This window comes from Equus caballus, chromosome 9 (genome assembly GCF_041296265.1).
Source record: "Equus caballus isolate H_3958 breed thoroughbred chromosome 9, TB-T2T, whole genome shotgun sequence".
NCBI classification, from domain to species: domain Eukaryota; kingdom Metazoa; phylum Chordata; class Mammalia; order Perissodactyla; family Equidae; genus Equus; species Equus caballus.
This window is the reverse complement of record NC_091692.1, coordinates 63,077,397-63,091,639: the sequence shown is the minus strand read 5'-3', so window position 1 is coordinate 63,091,639 and position 14,243 is coordinate 63,077,397. Positions and strand designations below refer to the sequence as shown.

Sequence of the window (14,243 nt, the reverse complement as noted above, 5' to 3'; positions counted from 1 at the left end):
AGCAAATAGGGAGATTCTAATAGGGATTTCTTTTCTTTCATTGAAGTTGAATTTGTAATTGGGATATTAAAGGAAAATATTATTTAACTTTCTGAATTTGTTTATTTTTTGTAGTTATTGTGAATCTTGATGTAGTTGATTTCTTTTCCTCTGCATTCAGCTCATGTGGAAAGCTTGAATGCAAGAAGGAACATGAATTTTAATCACTCTTTTTGTAAGCAGAAGGTTATTCTGTTTTTGCCCGCTGGCAAACGTTCCCTGAATTGCCTTCTCTTACTTATTTCCATGAACCTGGAAATGTCTCAAGTTCTACTTTTACTTCAATGGCAGAAGGTGATTGAAACCACTGGGCTTTTTCCTTTTCTTTTCTTTGTTTCTTTTTTTAATACATTGTTCTGTGTTTCCTCTTTCTGTTGCCTGGATCATATTAGGCCTGTGTCTACTTCAGTTGGCAGGAAATAATAGAGGACTCACGAATCTTGTTTTAATAGTACCATCACATACATATTAGTCTAGAATTCTTTATCATGTAGTATTTTTGGTTAATGATAAAGTGTTTTGAATAGTACAAGTTTAGCAAACTTTTTCCCTGGCCAGGGTACCCTCTGTTAGATTTAGCCAGTCTTTGTTGGCCTTTATGCATAGGAATGTTTTTAGGTACAGCTTGTTTTCAGAGGTAGTTACTGAGTGCCTCCTGAAATCTTGACACTCTACAGACCTTACTTAGTTTTTTTTCTTTTTTTTGAGGAAGGTTAGCCCTGAGCTAACTGCTGCCAATCCTCCTCTTTTTGCTGAGGAAGACTGGCCCTGAGCTAACATCCATACCCATCTTCCTCCACTTTCTATGTGGGACACCTACCACAACATGGCTTGTCATGTGGCACCATGTCCGCACCTGGGATCCGAACCAGCGAACCCCAGGCTGCTGAAGTGGAACGTGCACTCTTAACTGCTGTGCCATCAGGCTGGCCCCAGACTTTACTTAGTATGTTATTTCCTTGGTTTGTTTAGACATTGAACGAAGGAGGAATAGCAGTATGTGAAACAAAGTATGTCCTACCTATACCTTTTTTTCCTAGTAGATAAACACCTAATTTAAAATCTTGTCATTGAAAAAGAACCACTTTTTATTAATTAGTGATTGAAATTTAGTCATCAAAAATTTTAATTCAGGGAAAGAAAACAGCTTAAGCCTGATTAAGCTGTTGAATAGGGTCACAGTTATCAACAAATACCAGTAGATGCTTGTTTGCAGGGCTCAAGGCTCCACGAACAAAGAGAATGCAAAAAGTCCTTAAGGGAAAAAAAGACCTTACCTTCAGGTAACTTTAGGACAGTATACAAAACTGTCATGCAAGTGCATAGGATAAATACCACGTTGGTCCTTCACAGTTGTGGGTAGTGAGCCCTGAAGAGGTTTGGGGGAGGCTTGCTAGGCGATGAAGAGTGCAGGGAGGTGGGGTGGCACAGCGCCCTACTTGGAAGTAGTCTCTCTGTCTTTTATTTTTTGGTCAAAATATACATTCCAGCTTAATTTCAGAAATGACCTAATCCAGTGTTTTTAAATTGTGATTTTGGTTAGTATCTGTGAATTTTCATTCTTCCTTTTTTTAGGGTACATGTGAAATTCTGTTGATAAGTTATCTGGATTAGTACTGACTTTCCCATTTAGGGGAACACTCACTTCTTCAAAATTTCATCATTTTGTAGGCTAATAAAGCTCCTTTAATGGTGGAACATTTTCTTTAAGCCTTTAAGCCGGTATAATCTTGAACTGAAAATATTTGAGGCTACTTTAAACTTTAGATATTTCCATGAATTATTCTTTGAGGTAAATGTCAAAACTAGTAGAAAAGTGTAATTGAAAATTACCATAAAGATGTTAAAAGCTCCATGAAGATAGAGGTGAGGGTCATTCAATCAGTATTAATTTAGTAGCCTTGATTAAATGCGTACTATCTATTAAGCCTTTTGCTTAGGTGTTAGGGTGAAAATTTTGTAGGAAGGCAGAAAAATTATGTCAGTACTTTTGAGAAAATACAATAATAGAATTAGATATGAGACTCTGGGGAATTGCAAGACGTCACACAGAGTGATTGCTGAGTATGGACTCTGGAGCCAGGCTGCTGGAGTTCATATCCTGGCTCTGCCACTTACTAGCTGTTTGGCCTTGGTCAAATTCTTTAACCTCCCTGGGACTTTGTTTTCTCATCTCTGAGATGGGGATAATGGTTTTTACCTTGTGGTATTGTTAGGAGAATTGAATGAGTTCGTGTATGTAAAGTGTAAAGAGCAAGGGGAAGCTTCTACAAACGGTCTTGTTCTACAAAGAGAACAGGCAGGTTCTGCAGATCGGGGAAGGGTGAGCGAGCCCAGTGCGTTTGGATATTCCGAGTGGGTCCATGTGGCCTGGTTCTCTGCTAGTAGAGAATTGGGTACAACCTGAAAGAGATACATACCATGCCCCTTGTCTGACTGGACTAAAATGCAAATAATGCGAACATTTTATTACAATAATAATTTAGCATAATAGGAATTTAGCACTCAGTCTTTATGTACCAAAGTGAGACGCGGCGAGAGGGCCTAAGTGTGCCTCTAAGTCCAAGTCCCTGATGCTCATTAGCCAACTTAGTTTCTGAGTCGTTTTACCCAACTTTCTCATTAACTCTGTCCCCGACAACCATCTGTCCGTCCATCCTTCCATCCATCCATTTTTCCTTCCTTTCCCCTGTCCCCTCAACACTTCTTTCTCTCCCCCATCTCTGACCTTCCCTCTTTATGCTTTTTGTGCTTTATATTTCTGGAAATGGCTTTGATAATTCAGTTAGTTTGATGAGAAGATGAAATGTTTCAATTAGGTGATTGTCTGACATGGCTCCCTTTTCACCTCTGTGTCATTTTTGCGGTTTACTTTTCTCAGGCTAGAAAGGTAGTTCTATGTTGTTGAATGTGTACATGTAAATTGTAACTATATATGTATTTATACCAACCTACTTCCAGCAAGAATCTAAAGTGACTTACAAGGGGAAGAAAAATGCAGTTAGAGTAGTAACAGAGACTGTTCAAGTAGATTGCAAAGATAAGAGCTAAGTAATAAATATGGAAGGGAGAAAAATTACATGGAAATCCATGCTAAGTAAATCTGCTGAAGCTAAACATAGGAACTTTGCTTTGTGTCTTGTAACAAAACAAACCCTTTCAATTTAAAGGCTGCACACATCCTTGATTTCTAATAAGCTCTCAGAGAAGAGTTTGGTGAGAGTTGTATGGTGGGTGATGAAGAAATAAAACTGATTCAGCAAGTGAGTACTGTTAATTTATAGTCATATCCTTTATAGTTCTGGAACTATTTTCATATAATCTAGGAAAAATGAGGTAATTTATTCCCTCTGGCCTTTTGAATTGTAGAGTTGTTTGTTATTCTGTTTCTTTGAATGGTGTTGAGAGGAAATAGCCCCATGACATTTGGCTCCTTACGTAAGCTATTTGGAGCAGCCTTTTTGTTGGAATCAAACTTGTGGGTGTATTGCTTTACCTTCAGGGTTCTGGAAGTGGAAGTTGGGTTGGGAGGTCTTTGTCTTATTGACACTTCGAAGTTTCCAGGGAGTATCTGTGAGGACTTAGCTAGGTGTGTCACAAATGCTGTTTAATGATGAAATAGAGCAAAAGGAGAAATGGTCAAAAGAGGGAACAGAAGCCAGGTATAAGGAGACTCCAGAAAAGTAGACAGGCGGGGAGAGGCCAAGTGTGAACCAGTACAGGTGGCCATATTGTGCAGTATAGCTTGTAGTTGCACTCCGTCTAGTTCAGTGACAGAAACAGCACAGCACTGTTGGAGCTACCACTTAATGGGAAGACTAGTGTTTGCTGATAGTAGGAAAATTAAAAAAAGGATGCAAACCAAGTTTTGTGGGGAGAAATTTAGGAATGGAAAGGCCAGCTTTTTCAAAATATAAATGACTAAATGTAGATGTAGGGGTGGGGGTTCTTGTTGCTGGCTGAGTGGGGTTTTTTTTAAGCTTTGGCCACTAGATAATTTTCATAATATTTTTAACAGTTTCTTCTCCCTTTGGGGAGGAATTTCTAGTTTGATTGATGACCTGTTTAATGTTATTCAGACAGTTGAAAGTTTCCTGATTAGATCCAACCTCTGATGATTTGATTTTTGTTAAAATCACATGCAATATAATGTGTTCACAGTGTGATCAGTGCTAGATTGGAGGTGAGAATACAGTGCTTAGGGGTTCATAGTGGAGACTGACTAATACCACCTGAGAGATTTGGCAAAGACATCACAGAGGAGATGACATTTAAGCAGCATTTTTAAGGTTAAGTAGGTGTTCACCAAGATGCAGAGGCATTCTAAACATATCAGGCATGGGCCTAGAGTCATGAAAGGTCACAGTATGTTTGTTTGCAGAACAAAGAGAAATTCAGAATTGCTGCTCTGTGGTAGGGAGTAGAAGAGCAAGATGAGTAAGACTGCAAAGGGCCCTGGACAACTTGCAAGGAGTTAAGATGTTGTCCTGTAGTCACTAGGAAGCCAACAGAATTCTTAGAGAAGTGACATGATGAGATTGGTGAGGTTTTGTTTGTTTTTAAGGAAGTGAACACTATTGACATTGTGGGAGAAAGATAGTAATAGGAAAAATCTAGTCAGTTAAGAGACTGGTACAATTGTGAAAGAAAGGAATTGTGAGAATCTCAGCCAAAGCAATGGCAGTGGGGACAAGCGGAAGGAAAGAACCTGAGAGGAATTTGAGCAAAGTGCCACATGGTTTTCTAGTCAGTATATTGTTGAGAGAAAAGGAGGAGGAGTTGAGGAGAGGCCCAGGTTCCCAAGTCTCTCTTTTCTTACCGGGTGGGTGCTGGATGTCATTCATGGAGAGGAGGCCTGCAGAGGACATGCAGCTTTGGAGGAGGAGATGAATTCATTTTGGAGATGTTACGGTGCTTTTAAGACATCCAGGGTAGAGAGCCCTTGCAGGACATTCTGGAGGTAGGAGATTTACTTGTTTAAAAGCATGGTGCCCTAGTGGATGCTGTCACTAAGGCTGAGGGTGGAACATAATGTGAATAAAGGGACAAGGATAGAATCTGGGGCAGGGAGTGCATGGTGGTGCGAGGGAGATGGAGAAAGTAGTTGTGAAGATAGGAGGAAGACCAGTAAAGAGTAGTGACCTGTGAACAAGGCAGAGGAGAGGTTCCAAACAGATGGTGAACAGGGTTAAATGGTTTGAGGAGTTTAAAGACAAGGTGGGTTAATTAAATGCATGGGGCGTTGATATGGCTGTTGGAAGTGCAGTTACAGCTGTCAGTGAAATCTGGTGAGGTGAGACGTATGCCAAGTAACAGTTCACTTTCCCATGAGTAGAACTGAGGAAGAGATGGGTTTTGATGGTGGTTGGGGTTATGAGAGAGGGTTGCACCCAGTTGTATGAGGTTTGTCTTTAAAGAGGAGAGGAAGACACTTCTTTCTCTGAGATGGAGGAGGGCAAGAGGAGAGAATTGTGTTTTTTCGTTAAATAAATCTTAGAAATAGGAATATTCAGGAAGCTTGTGCTTTCTGGGTGAGTAGGAAATGAAGTCGGGGGCAGAGTAATGATAGATGAATTTCACTGAGCACTTATTAGTGCTGGGCTCTGTGCTGTTTACTTTTTATGTTACTTTATTTGGTTTTTATCCTCCTCCCCTCAATGTATTATTATTATTATTATTCCCATTTTAGAGATGAAGAAATGGGTTCAGAGAAATAACTCACATGATGTCACATACTTAATAAGTATTGGATCCAGGTTTTGGACTCACTTGGTTTGATTCTATCATCCTTTTGACCAAGGGGTTGAGAAGGAATTGTGAGGTAGAAGTGTTAAGATCTGATGCAGCAGGAGAGAGTAGACGGTGGTTTTCAGATACCCTTGGTGATGGGAAGAGAAGAATTGCTAACTTGGAGAATTTCAAATTTGGTCTCTCTCCCATCCTTCTATAGAAGTGACTTGAAAATAGAGCTGACTGGTACTGGTAAAATAGAAGATTAAAATTAGTGTTCTTTCTGTACAACTTGAGGCATAACCTCTTGTACTTATATTATAAATCTTGGCAGACTTCACAGGCATTAGCCAAGTACCATAATACATCTGACCAAATAAGATTGAAAGTTGACAGCAAACCAAAAAGACACAATTAGTTTAGCATCCTCTGGAGCCAGAATTTCACAGAGCAGAGTAGTTGTGTATAGACCAATAGCAAAATGTACATCCTAAAATCTGTTTTTGGCAGGTTTTGCTGTCGGGTTTTTGGGTAGCTTTATGACTCTGATCATATTCGTCTTATGTAAAAAAAAATTATCATTGGTACTGTTTATTTACATTTATTGTCCAAGCTTTTTATAATTTAATTGTATTCCAACTCATTGCATATGCATTGCTTTAAGACTAGATGAACTTTTACCTTGAAAACAACCTGGACGTTGGTTTCAGCAGCTCGGAAGAGCCTGCAGGGAAGAAAGCGTCTGTTTTGACACTCGGCTTCCCTGCTTCAGCTCCTTACTGAGTTTTTTCCCCTTCATTTAGTCAACACATTTATTGAGCACCTAGTTAGTGCGCTTTTCTAAGAACTGAGGATACAGTAGTGACCACGAAAAAGCCTATGTTCAAGTAAGATAGACTGTAAACAACTAAACACGTGTCAAGTTGTGAAATGCTAGGAAGTAAAAAGAAAGCAGAGTAAGAAGATAGAATAATAGAGTGGTGGTTTTGTAGGTAGTGTGGTCAGACAAGGTCTCATTTGAGCAGACTCAATTGAGGGGAGGGAATGAGTCACTTGAGAAACAACAAGGACATGGTGGGGTCCTGGTGGACATGGTCCAGGAGCAGGAAGAAGGGCCTTGTGACTGGAGGGGAGTGAGTTCAGGGAGGGAGCCGGGGCCACGTTTCGGAGGGCCTTGCAGGCTGTGCTAAAGACTTTGCGTAGCTATGGTTTGTGTGTTCACGTAATTAATCCAGATTTGATGGAGTGGTTAAAGTGTTGTATCCATATCATTAGGTTTGGCAGTTGTAATATTTATACCATTGTATTATTTTTACTTTATAGGATGGAACAAAATTCATCTGTATTGGGGCTCTATATTCTGAGCTTTTGGCTGTCAGCAGTAAAGGAGAACTTTATCAGTGGAAGTGGAGTGAATCTGAGCCTTACAGAAATGCACAGGTATTTTACTATATTAAATCTTGCGTCAAATAGTGCTACAAATGAACATACAAAATGGTAATCATTTTTCTTAATGCTTTCAAAGAATCCTTCATTACATCATCCACGAGCAACATTTTTGGGGTTAACCAATGAAAAGATAGTCCTCCTGTCTGCAAATAGCATAAGAGCAACTGTAGCTACAGAAAATAACAAGGTATGACACACTTTGCATGGATTGATACCGTTTCATGTTTCAGTTCTTGGGTTTCTTCCTCTCCCTGCCTGTTTTCCATCTTTTCATTTTCTGTCTTTCTGACTAGATCCACAAATACAAAGTGTCTCAAGCCTTAGCAAAGTAATCTAGTGTATAATCTTTTATACATGTTGCTGGTTTACTTCTATATTATAATCCAGCTTTAGGGTAGCTTTGTACTTTAAGGGAAGGGAATAAATATTGAAGATCAGTGCTTACAAAAAGGGGAGATATTGAAAAGCCATAATAGATACATTGAGAAAGTATGGATACTATACCTCAGATGATCAGTTTGGCTTTAGAATTACTAAATTCTTTTAAAAATTATTGGAGCAAATGTTTACTTTTGATTAATGTCTTAGAGATGGCTTTTAGACATTCCTTTCAATAACTGCTATTTTGATTTATTTGTGTGAAGGAGGTATTTTAGTTTCTAGTCTTATTAAGAACCTTTTCTGAATGACTTATTTTTCTAGCATTCAGATCAAAACATTTTAGAATTCCAGTCCATAGAGTATGTATGCCTAGCCCTAGTTTTGACAACCATCATTGTTTTTATTTTTATTTAAACATCTAATATTTTCTTCTTTAGGTTGCTACATGGGTGGATGAGACTTTAAGCTCTGTGGCTTCTAAGTTAGAGCACACTGCTCAGACTTACTCAGAACTGCAAGGCGAACGGATTGTTTCTTTACACTGCTGTGCCCTTTATACCTGCGCCCAGCTAGAGAACAATTTATATTGGTGGTGAGTGTGCAGAGAGGCGTGTTTCTTATCTGTGAATGCTTTCACGTGCAGAGATAGGTGTGCTGAGTACTGGAATACTGACCTGAGAAGGTCAGTCGAAAGACAATGCTGTGTAGAGAGGGAAATTTCACTTTGGAGCAAAGTAACAGTAAAAAAAGACCTTAAAAAAAGAAAAGCTTATAGAAAATGCATACTTAGTGACTATAATTATGAAATTTTATAAAAGTATAAAATAGAAACAAAAATCACCTATATCCTACAACCCAAAGATAACTACTGTTAACCTTTAGGGGTATTTTAATCTTTTGTTCTGTACATAAATGTGTGCTTTGCTTTTACATAATTGGAAGCTTAGGTTATACGGTATTTTTTCATGCTTTATTCATTCAACAATATTACTTAAAATATAGTTTTAAAGGTTATTAAAGTATTTCATTGTATGCATATTCTATGCCTCGCTTAATTATTCCTTTACTGTTAGAAAAGGACTTTAAATGCATTCTCTGTTATGTTTTAAGGAGTTATTAGTAAGTATGCACTGGCAGAAATAATATATAGGGGAATCTACTAATGAAATATTTGGAAGAAAATATCAAATGATGAATTTCCTGTAAATTTTAGTCTTATATGTTTGAGAAAAACGGAGCCAGTTATTTATAAAACCTATGATCAATTTACGATTAATAATTGCACATGTTAATATTATTCTGAAGCAAAAATATTAGAGAAGGAATACACCAGAAATGGTTAGATAATAGGTAATATGTGTAATTTCAGATTTATTTAATGGGCTTCTTCCCTGCTTGTTTGACCAGTTTATGTTTTTCCTTTTCAGGGGTGTAGTCCCTTTTAGTCAAAGGAAAAAAATGTTAGAGAAAGCTAGAGCGAAAAATAAAAAGCCCAAATCTAGTGCTGGTATTTCTTCCATGCCGAACATCACTGTTGGTACCCAGGTGAGTGATTAGAATTAAGCCTGTCCTAAAGGACGTTGTTTCTCTTCAAAATCACTTTCTTCCTCTGTAAGTAACTCCCCCATGAGCAATGTCATTTGAAGGACCACGTTCTGGTAGCATGTGTGTGCCGCATCAGTCTTTATTCAGTAGTTGAGTAATGTATGGATTCTGCTCCAGTGTCAGTGGGTTGGTTTCCTTATGGGGCAGGGTTCCCAGATTTGCCTCGTTTTAAGACTCATTTGGTATTTAAATGCAGAGTCTGGAGCCACTTACCTGAAACATCTCTTCAGTTTCTCTGGTGACAGGGCCCAGGCATCACTGTGTTTAACAGACATCTCAGGGGATTCTTAGGACCAAGCAGTTTGAAAGATACTGCTCTCTGGGGATATTGTCAGCCTGAGGCAGGAGGCTTCGTCAAATCCCGTGTTTCCACCAGTTTCTGTTTTTGACTCTGAGATAGTTTTGGCTCCTATAGCTATCTTATGGAAGGTGATTTTTCTAATACCCCAGTGGTTCTCAAAGTGCGGTCTAGGAACTCCTGCTGGCTTCTCGACCCTTTCAGAGAGTCTGCAGAGTCCTTCTTTTTCCAATTATGTATCTGTGTGTGGTTGAACTGTCTTCGTATACTTTAGTCACCGTTAACATACCATAGCAGATTGAATGGAGAAGCAGACATGGGAATCTAGCTGTCTTCTATTAAATCAGACTTGAAGAGATTTGCAAAAATGTAAATAATGCCACTGTTCTTGCTGATTTTTTTTTGAAAATGTTACTTTTTATAAGAATTGTTTATATTGACATGGAGTTTTTTTACTGTTAAATATTTTTAAGTTTCTCAGTTTTAATTACTAGTACATTACATACTACCTAGAAATGACCCACATAAACCAAAGATTTTTGGGTCCTTAGTAACATTTAATAGGGAAAACGGTCCTGAGATAAAGAGTTTGAGATCTGTTCTTCTACTTCTAATACATTAGGCTTTTGTAGAAGTTAATCGTCAGGACAAAACTTGATGCTTATATTCATTATAGCAAGTGCTGCAATGAATGTTTAAGGACTTTATAATCCCTAATGCTTAGACAAATGGTGGTTTTTATTATGTAATGTGGTACTTGTTTCCTCACCTAACACTTTATTTCAGTTCAGCTTTTTTCTCATCACTACAAGGTGGTATCACTTAAATTCCCTATGTCTTAAAAACTAGTCACTTCTTTAGCTGTTACTTTTCTCCAGAAGCCAGCGTGAAGGTACCTCTTCTTTTTGTCGGTGGCTCAGGTTCTTGTTCTGTTCATGGTTGTCTTGTTCTTACTCCTTTGCTGGCCTTCCAACGAGGAAGTTTTCAGCGATTACCTACTATTTTGAATGTTAGTGTTCAGCCTTCATTATTTGTCACTTGCTTTGGAGACATCTCTTTCTCCTAGGAGCTCTCCTCCTATTTAGTTCAAATACTGATTTCTGGTGTTCTCACAGCTGCTTGTTCCCTGGACTCACATGATGGCAGGATATTCTCGCAGCTGCCTTATTGGCATGTGGGATGACATGACTATAGCCAAAGAGGGCAGAAGAACACTTTAAAGATGAACTGAAGAAAAGCTTTAAACAAAATACCTTGACACTAAATTGCTGAAAGATAGCAGCATATTAAAATACACTGGTATAGAATTAAGATTTTGTTTTAAACCTATAGAAAACTGGGGGTTTAAGATAGTCACAGCTACAGAACAAGGACAGCATTCATGTGTTAACAATCAGAAAGGATTGTTGATCAGTTATGGTTTTCAGCTACACCTGCACTCGCAGATCATAATTATTGAGGATAGTGTATTTAGCAAATATTCAGTATTCTTTGCATATCTTGTTACATGCTGGATCCTGAATACACACCTCCTTGTTTTTAAGGTGCATTTATTTTTATAAGAAGACATTAATAAATAACTTATCTTCTAATATATCTTGCCACATTTCTCTTTCAATTACAGCCTTCTTTCTTATTGAGCCTCTTTTAGGCTTTAAGTTTTTACTGGTCCTTTCTGAAAATTTGGGATGAAACTTCCCTTTAAGTCACAGCTAAGCAGGACATACCTTTTTAAAGAAGTTGGCTCTTATGACCTGTTCCTTCTATGCCACAAAACTGTATTTAGTGACAACACAACTGTTTGATGAAACAGCAGCTCTACACCAATATTTTCAGTTCCCGTGCTTCTCAAGTGTTCCACCTTCTTCGACGTCACTTATATTTTGTTATAAACCACCATAAAACATGACGCTCATATATGCCACTGTCACGTACAACATAGTCATTAGTTGTTGGATGACTGAACAGAATGTCAGTAAGATTGGGCTATTGGAGAAATCACCAGAGATTTCCAAAAGTAATGGTTCATATCTCATTTGGAGCTATTGTTGGTGTGTTTCACACTGTCACCTTGCAAGTTGTTGGTTGAGAGTATGACCTGATTGTGCTCTCTGGCAGTGACAATTTATAGGCTGTTCACTGCTGAACTCAGTTAGTGTCTAACACCAGTGTTACATGATCTTTTCTTTTCTTCTTTTCCCCAAAGCCCCCCAGTACGTAGTTGTAGGTCCTTCTAGTTGTGCTATGTGGGATGCCATCTCAGCGTGGCTTAACAAGTGGTACTAGGTCTGCACCCGAGATCCAAACCGGCAAAACCCCGGGCCACCGAAGCGGTGCCCGTGAACCCAACCACTAGGTCACAGGGCCAGCCCCACATAGTCTTTTTTAATTTGAGAGAAAACTTATGTTATACAGTAAAGCTTCTGGCTTGTAGAAAACAGCAGTTTTCTGGGGGGAAACAAACATCCATAGAGATGAAGTTATAGAGCCTATAGAGAGCATGATGAATTAAGGAAGAAAATAATTTTGAATTATAAGAAACAGACAAAAAATGTAATTGTTTTGTTCATATTTTACTTTTTTAATGACAACTTCTTTAGTTTCTTCTCTACTGGTTCTATTCTACTTCCTTGTAGCAGAATGCTCAGAGTATTTGCTGCATGCAACTTTAAAGTTAATTTTTAGCAAATGTGCTAAAATTATCCCTGCTCCTTAATTTGGGGAACAGATTTTCTTGATGGAGACCTTTAGGTCAATGGTTTATCAGCTGTCTTGATTGTGTAAGATTGTATTTAGAAAATGTAAGAAGCAATACTTTTATATATTGTATTTTCATACATTTGAAATAAATCTGATAGTGTGTTTTAAAAATATCTCATCTTGATGGTGATTTTTCTTTTGTTTGCTAGGTGTGCTTAAGAAATAATCCTCTTTATCATGCTGGAGCAGTTGCATTTTCAATTAGTGCTGGGATTCCTAAAGTTGGTGTCTTAATGGAATCAGTTTGGAATATGAATGATAGCTGTAGATTTCAACTTAGATCTCCTGAGAGCTTGAAAAGCATGGACAAAGCTAGCAAAACTACTGAAGCTAAGTAAGTACTCTACCTTAACTAAGTTTGATTTTACACCGTTCTGGTTTGCTCTGTATATGAAGGGGAGTAATCCAGGGAGACTTAGAGGTGTACAGTGATGAAGAAAGGTGCCAACAGGATGGGTTCTTGTTAAAATCCTCAGGAGTTTTGAAAGGAATTGGTAAAATTTACTGTTTACAGCTTTGTTAGTTATTTGTATATTATAGTTGTTCTTGATGTTTAGTGGCCAGAATGAATGTCAAGTTCTCTTTTGATGTCTTGTTTTGTGCTTAGAGCGTGTGCTCTGCAGGTGCATATAGCAGTAATAATGTGTTCAGCCTTACTGTATTAGGCCAGCTTTCTCCTCCTCTCTGTGTGATCATCTTAATTTTTACCTAACATCTTGCCTGCATCTTGATCATTGGAAGGGTTTTATAGGTTAATGTGCTGGGAAGGGAAATTATATAAAGGGTTTGTAAAGTTTTGGGTTGGAGAGAGGTGCAAACAGAAACACCTCTGAACTGTGTATAGCCCACATTCTGGGGCTGGCTTATTGCGAACCAGGTACACAGATCTTAACACCTGTACTTTTAGAAACATCTACTCATTTTTAAAAATGTTCATGTGTATTATAATTTGGTTGTTTGGTACATGAACTAAAAAACTTTAATAAAGTTTTTAAATAACTTTTTTTCTTAAACTTGTAAAAATATGTGACCATTATAGCTACATGGAAGAGTAATAATATCACATTCCAGAATAACATTTTAAATATTTTGATGTATATTATTTTTTCCTAAATATATGCAGGCATTGCAAAGAAATGATTGGAGATGTACTGTACATACATCAGGTTTTTTACTACACATACAACAGGTTTTTAAAGTTGTGAAATGTTTTAGTTTGCTCACATGATGGAATGATTGTAAATCTGCTATCTTTGGTGCTGCTGTTCCTCTTCACGTTAAAGATGCAAATTGAAATCCAGAAAACACAGATTACTGTTAAATGAGTTCAAAAATAATCTTTATTAAACCAAAGCTATTGTAATTTATGCCTAATTAAGGTTTTTTTTGCTTTGTTTTAGTGCTCTCTGTCTTGTTTTAAAAATACATTTATAGACTGTCTTCCTAATTACATTGATTTTTATCCTAAAAATAAAAGTAACAAAACACATTTTCATTGTTTATGAAACTTCGTAAAACGTTTGAAATGTTTTTGATATTTATAAATATAAACAAGATTCAAATAGAATATGCTATTAAATCCTGTACTTTATGAGACTTTTCAGGATCTTCCTTGAAATTTGCCATCTGTATTAATAAACTTAGCAAAAGAGCTAAGTAAAATGAAACATTAAGGTAATCATTTTCATGTCAGAGACTCTCTTCTGTGCTAGTCATGAAGTGTGTTCACTTTGAGGGCTTGTTAGTGACGAGTCAGTGTCAGCTGGCTTGCCGCATCATGCGACTTGCAGAGCAGCCATGAGTGTTCATGTGTGCTTGTGCTGTGCATTTTCCAAAGATGCTGGTGGAAATAAAATTGACTTTCTGTGGACTATTTGTATACTCAGGTGAAATTCCAGGTGGGGGTAATAGGAGATGAAGGAGTTAAGATGATGGCCCTGATTATAATATGTACCTGAATGATCTGTATGTAATGCATTTC

The 14,243-nt window shown here is 37.7% G+C and overlaps 1 protein-coding gene across 15 annotated transcripts in view; it reads left to right on the top strand.

Annotated features, from left to right (window-relative positions):
- The window catches only part of UBR5 (ubiquitin protein ligase E3 component n-recognin 5), a 123,442-nt gene that overhangs the window by 51,536 nt on the left and 57,663 nt on the right, over positions 1–14,243 (top strand). For all 15 annotated transcript variants that reach the window (XM_070221607.1, XM_070221601.1, XM_070221604.1 and 12 more), the window contains 5 exons: positions 7,093–7,209; positions 7,295–7,405; positions 8,037–8,191; positions 9,027–9,144; positions 12,412–12,596. In XM_070221607.1, coding sequence (XP_070077708.1) covers positions 7,093–7,209; positions 7,295–7,405; positions 8,037–8,191; positions 9,027–9,144; positions 12,412–12,596 — 686 coding nt within the window. The remainder of the gene's footprint in view (positions 1–7,092; positions 7,210–7,294; positions 7,406–8,036; positions 8,192–9,026; positions 9,145–12,411; positions 12,597–14,243) is intronic.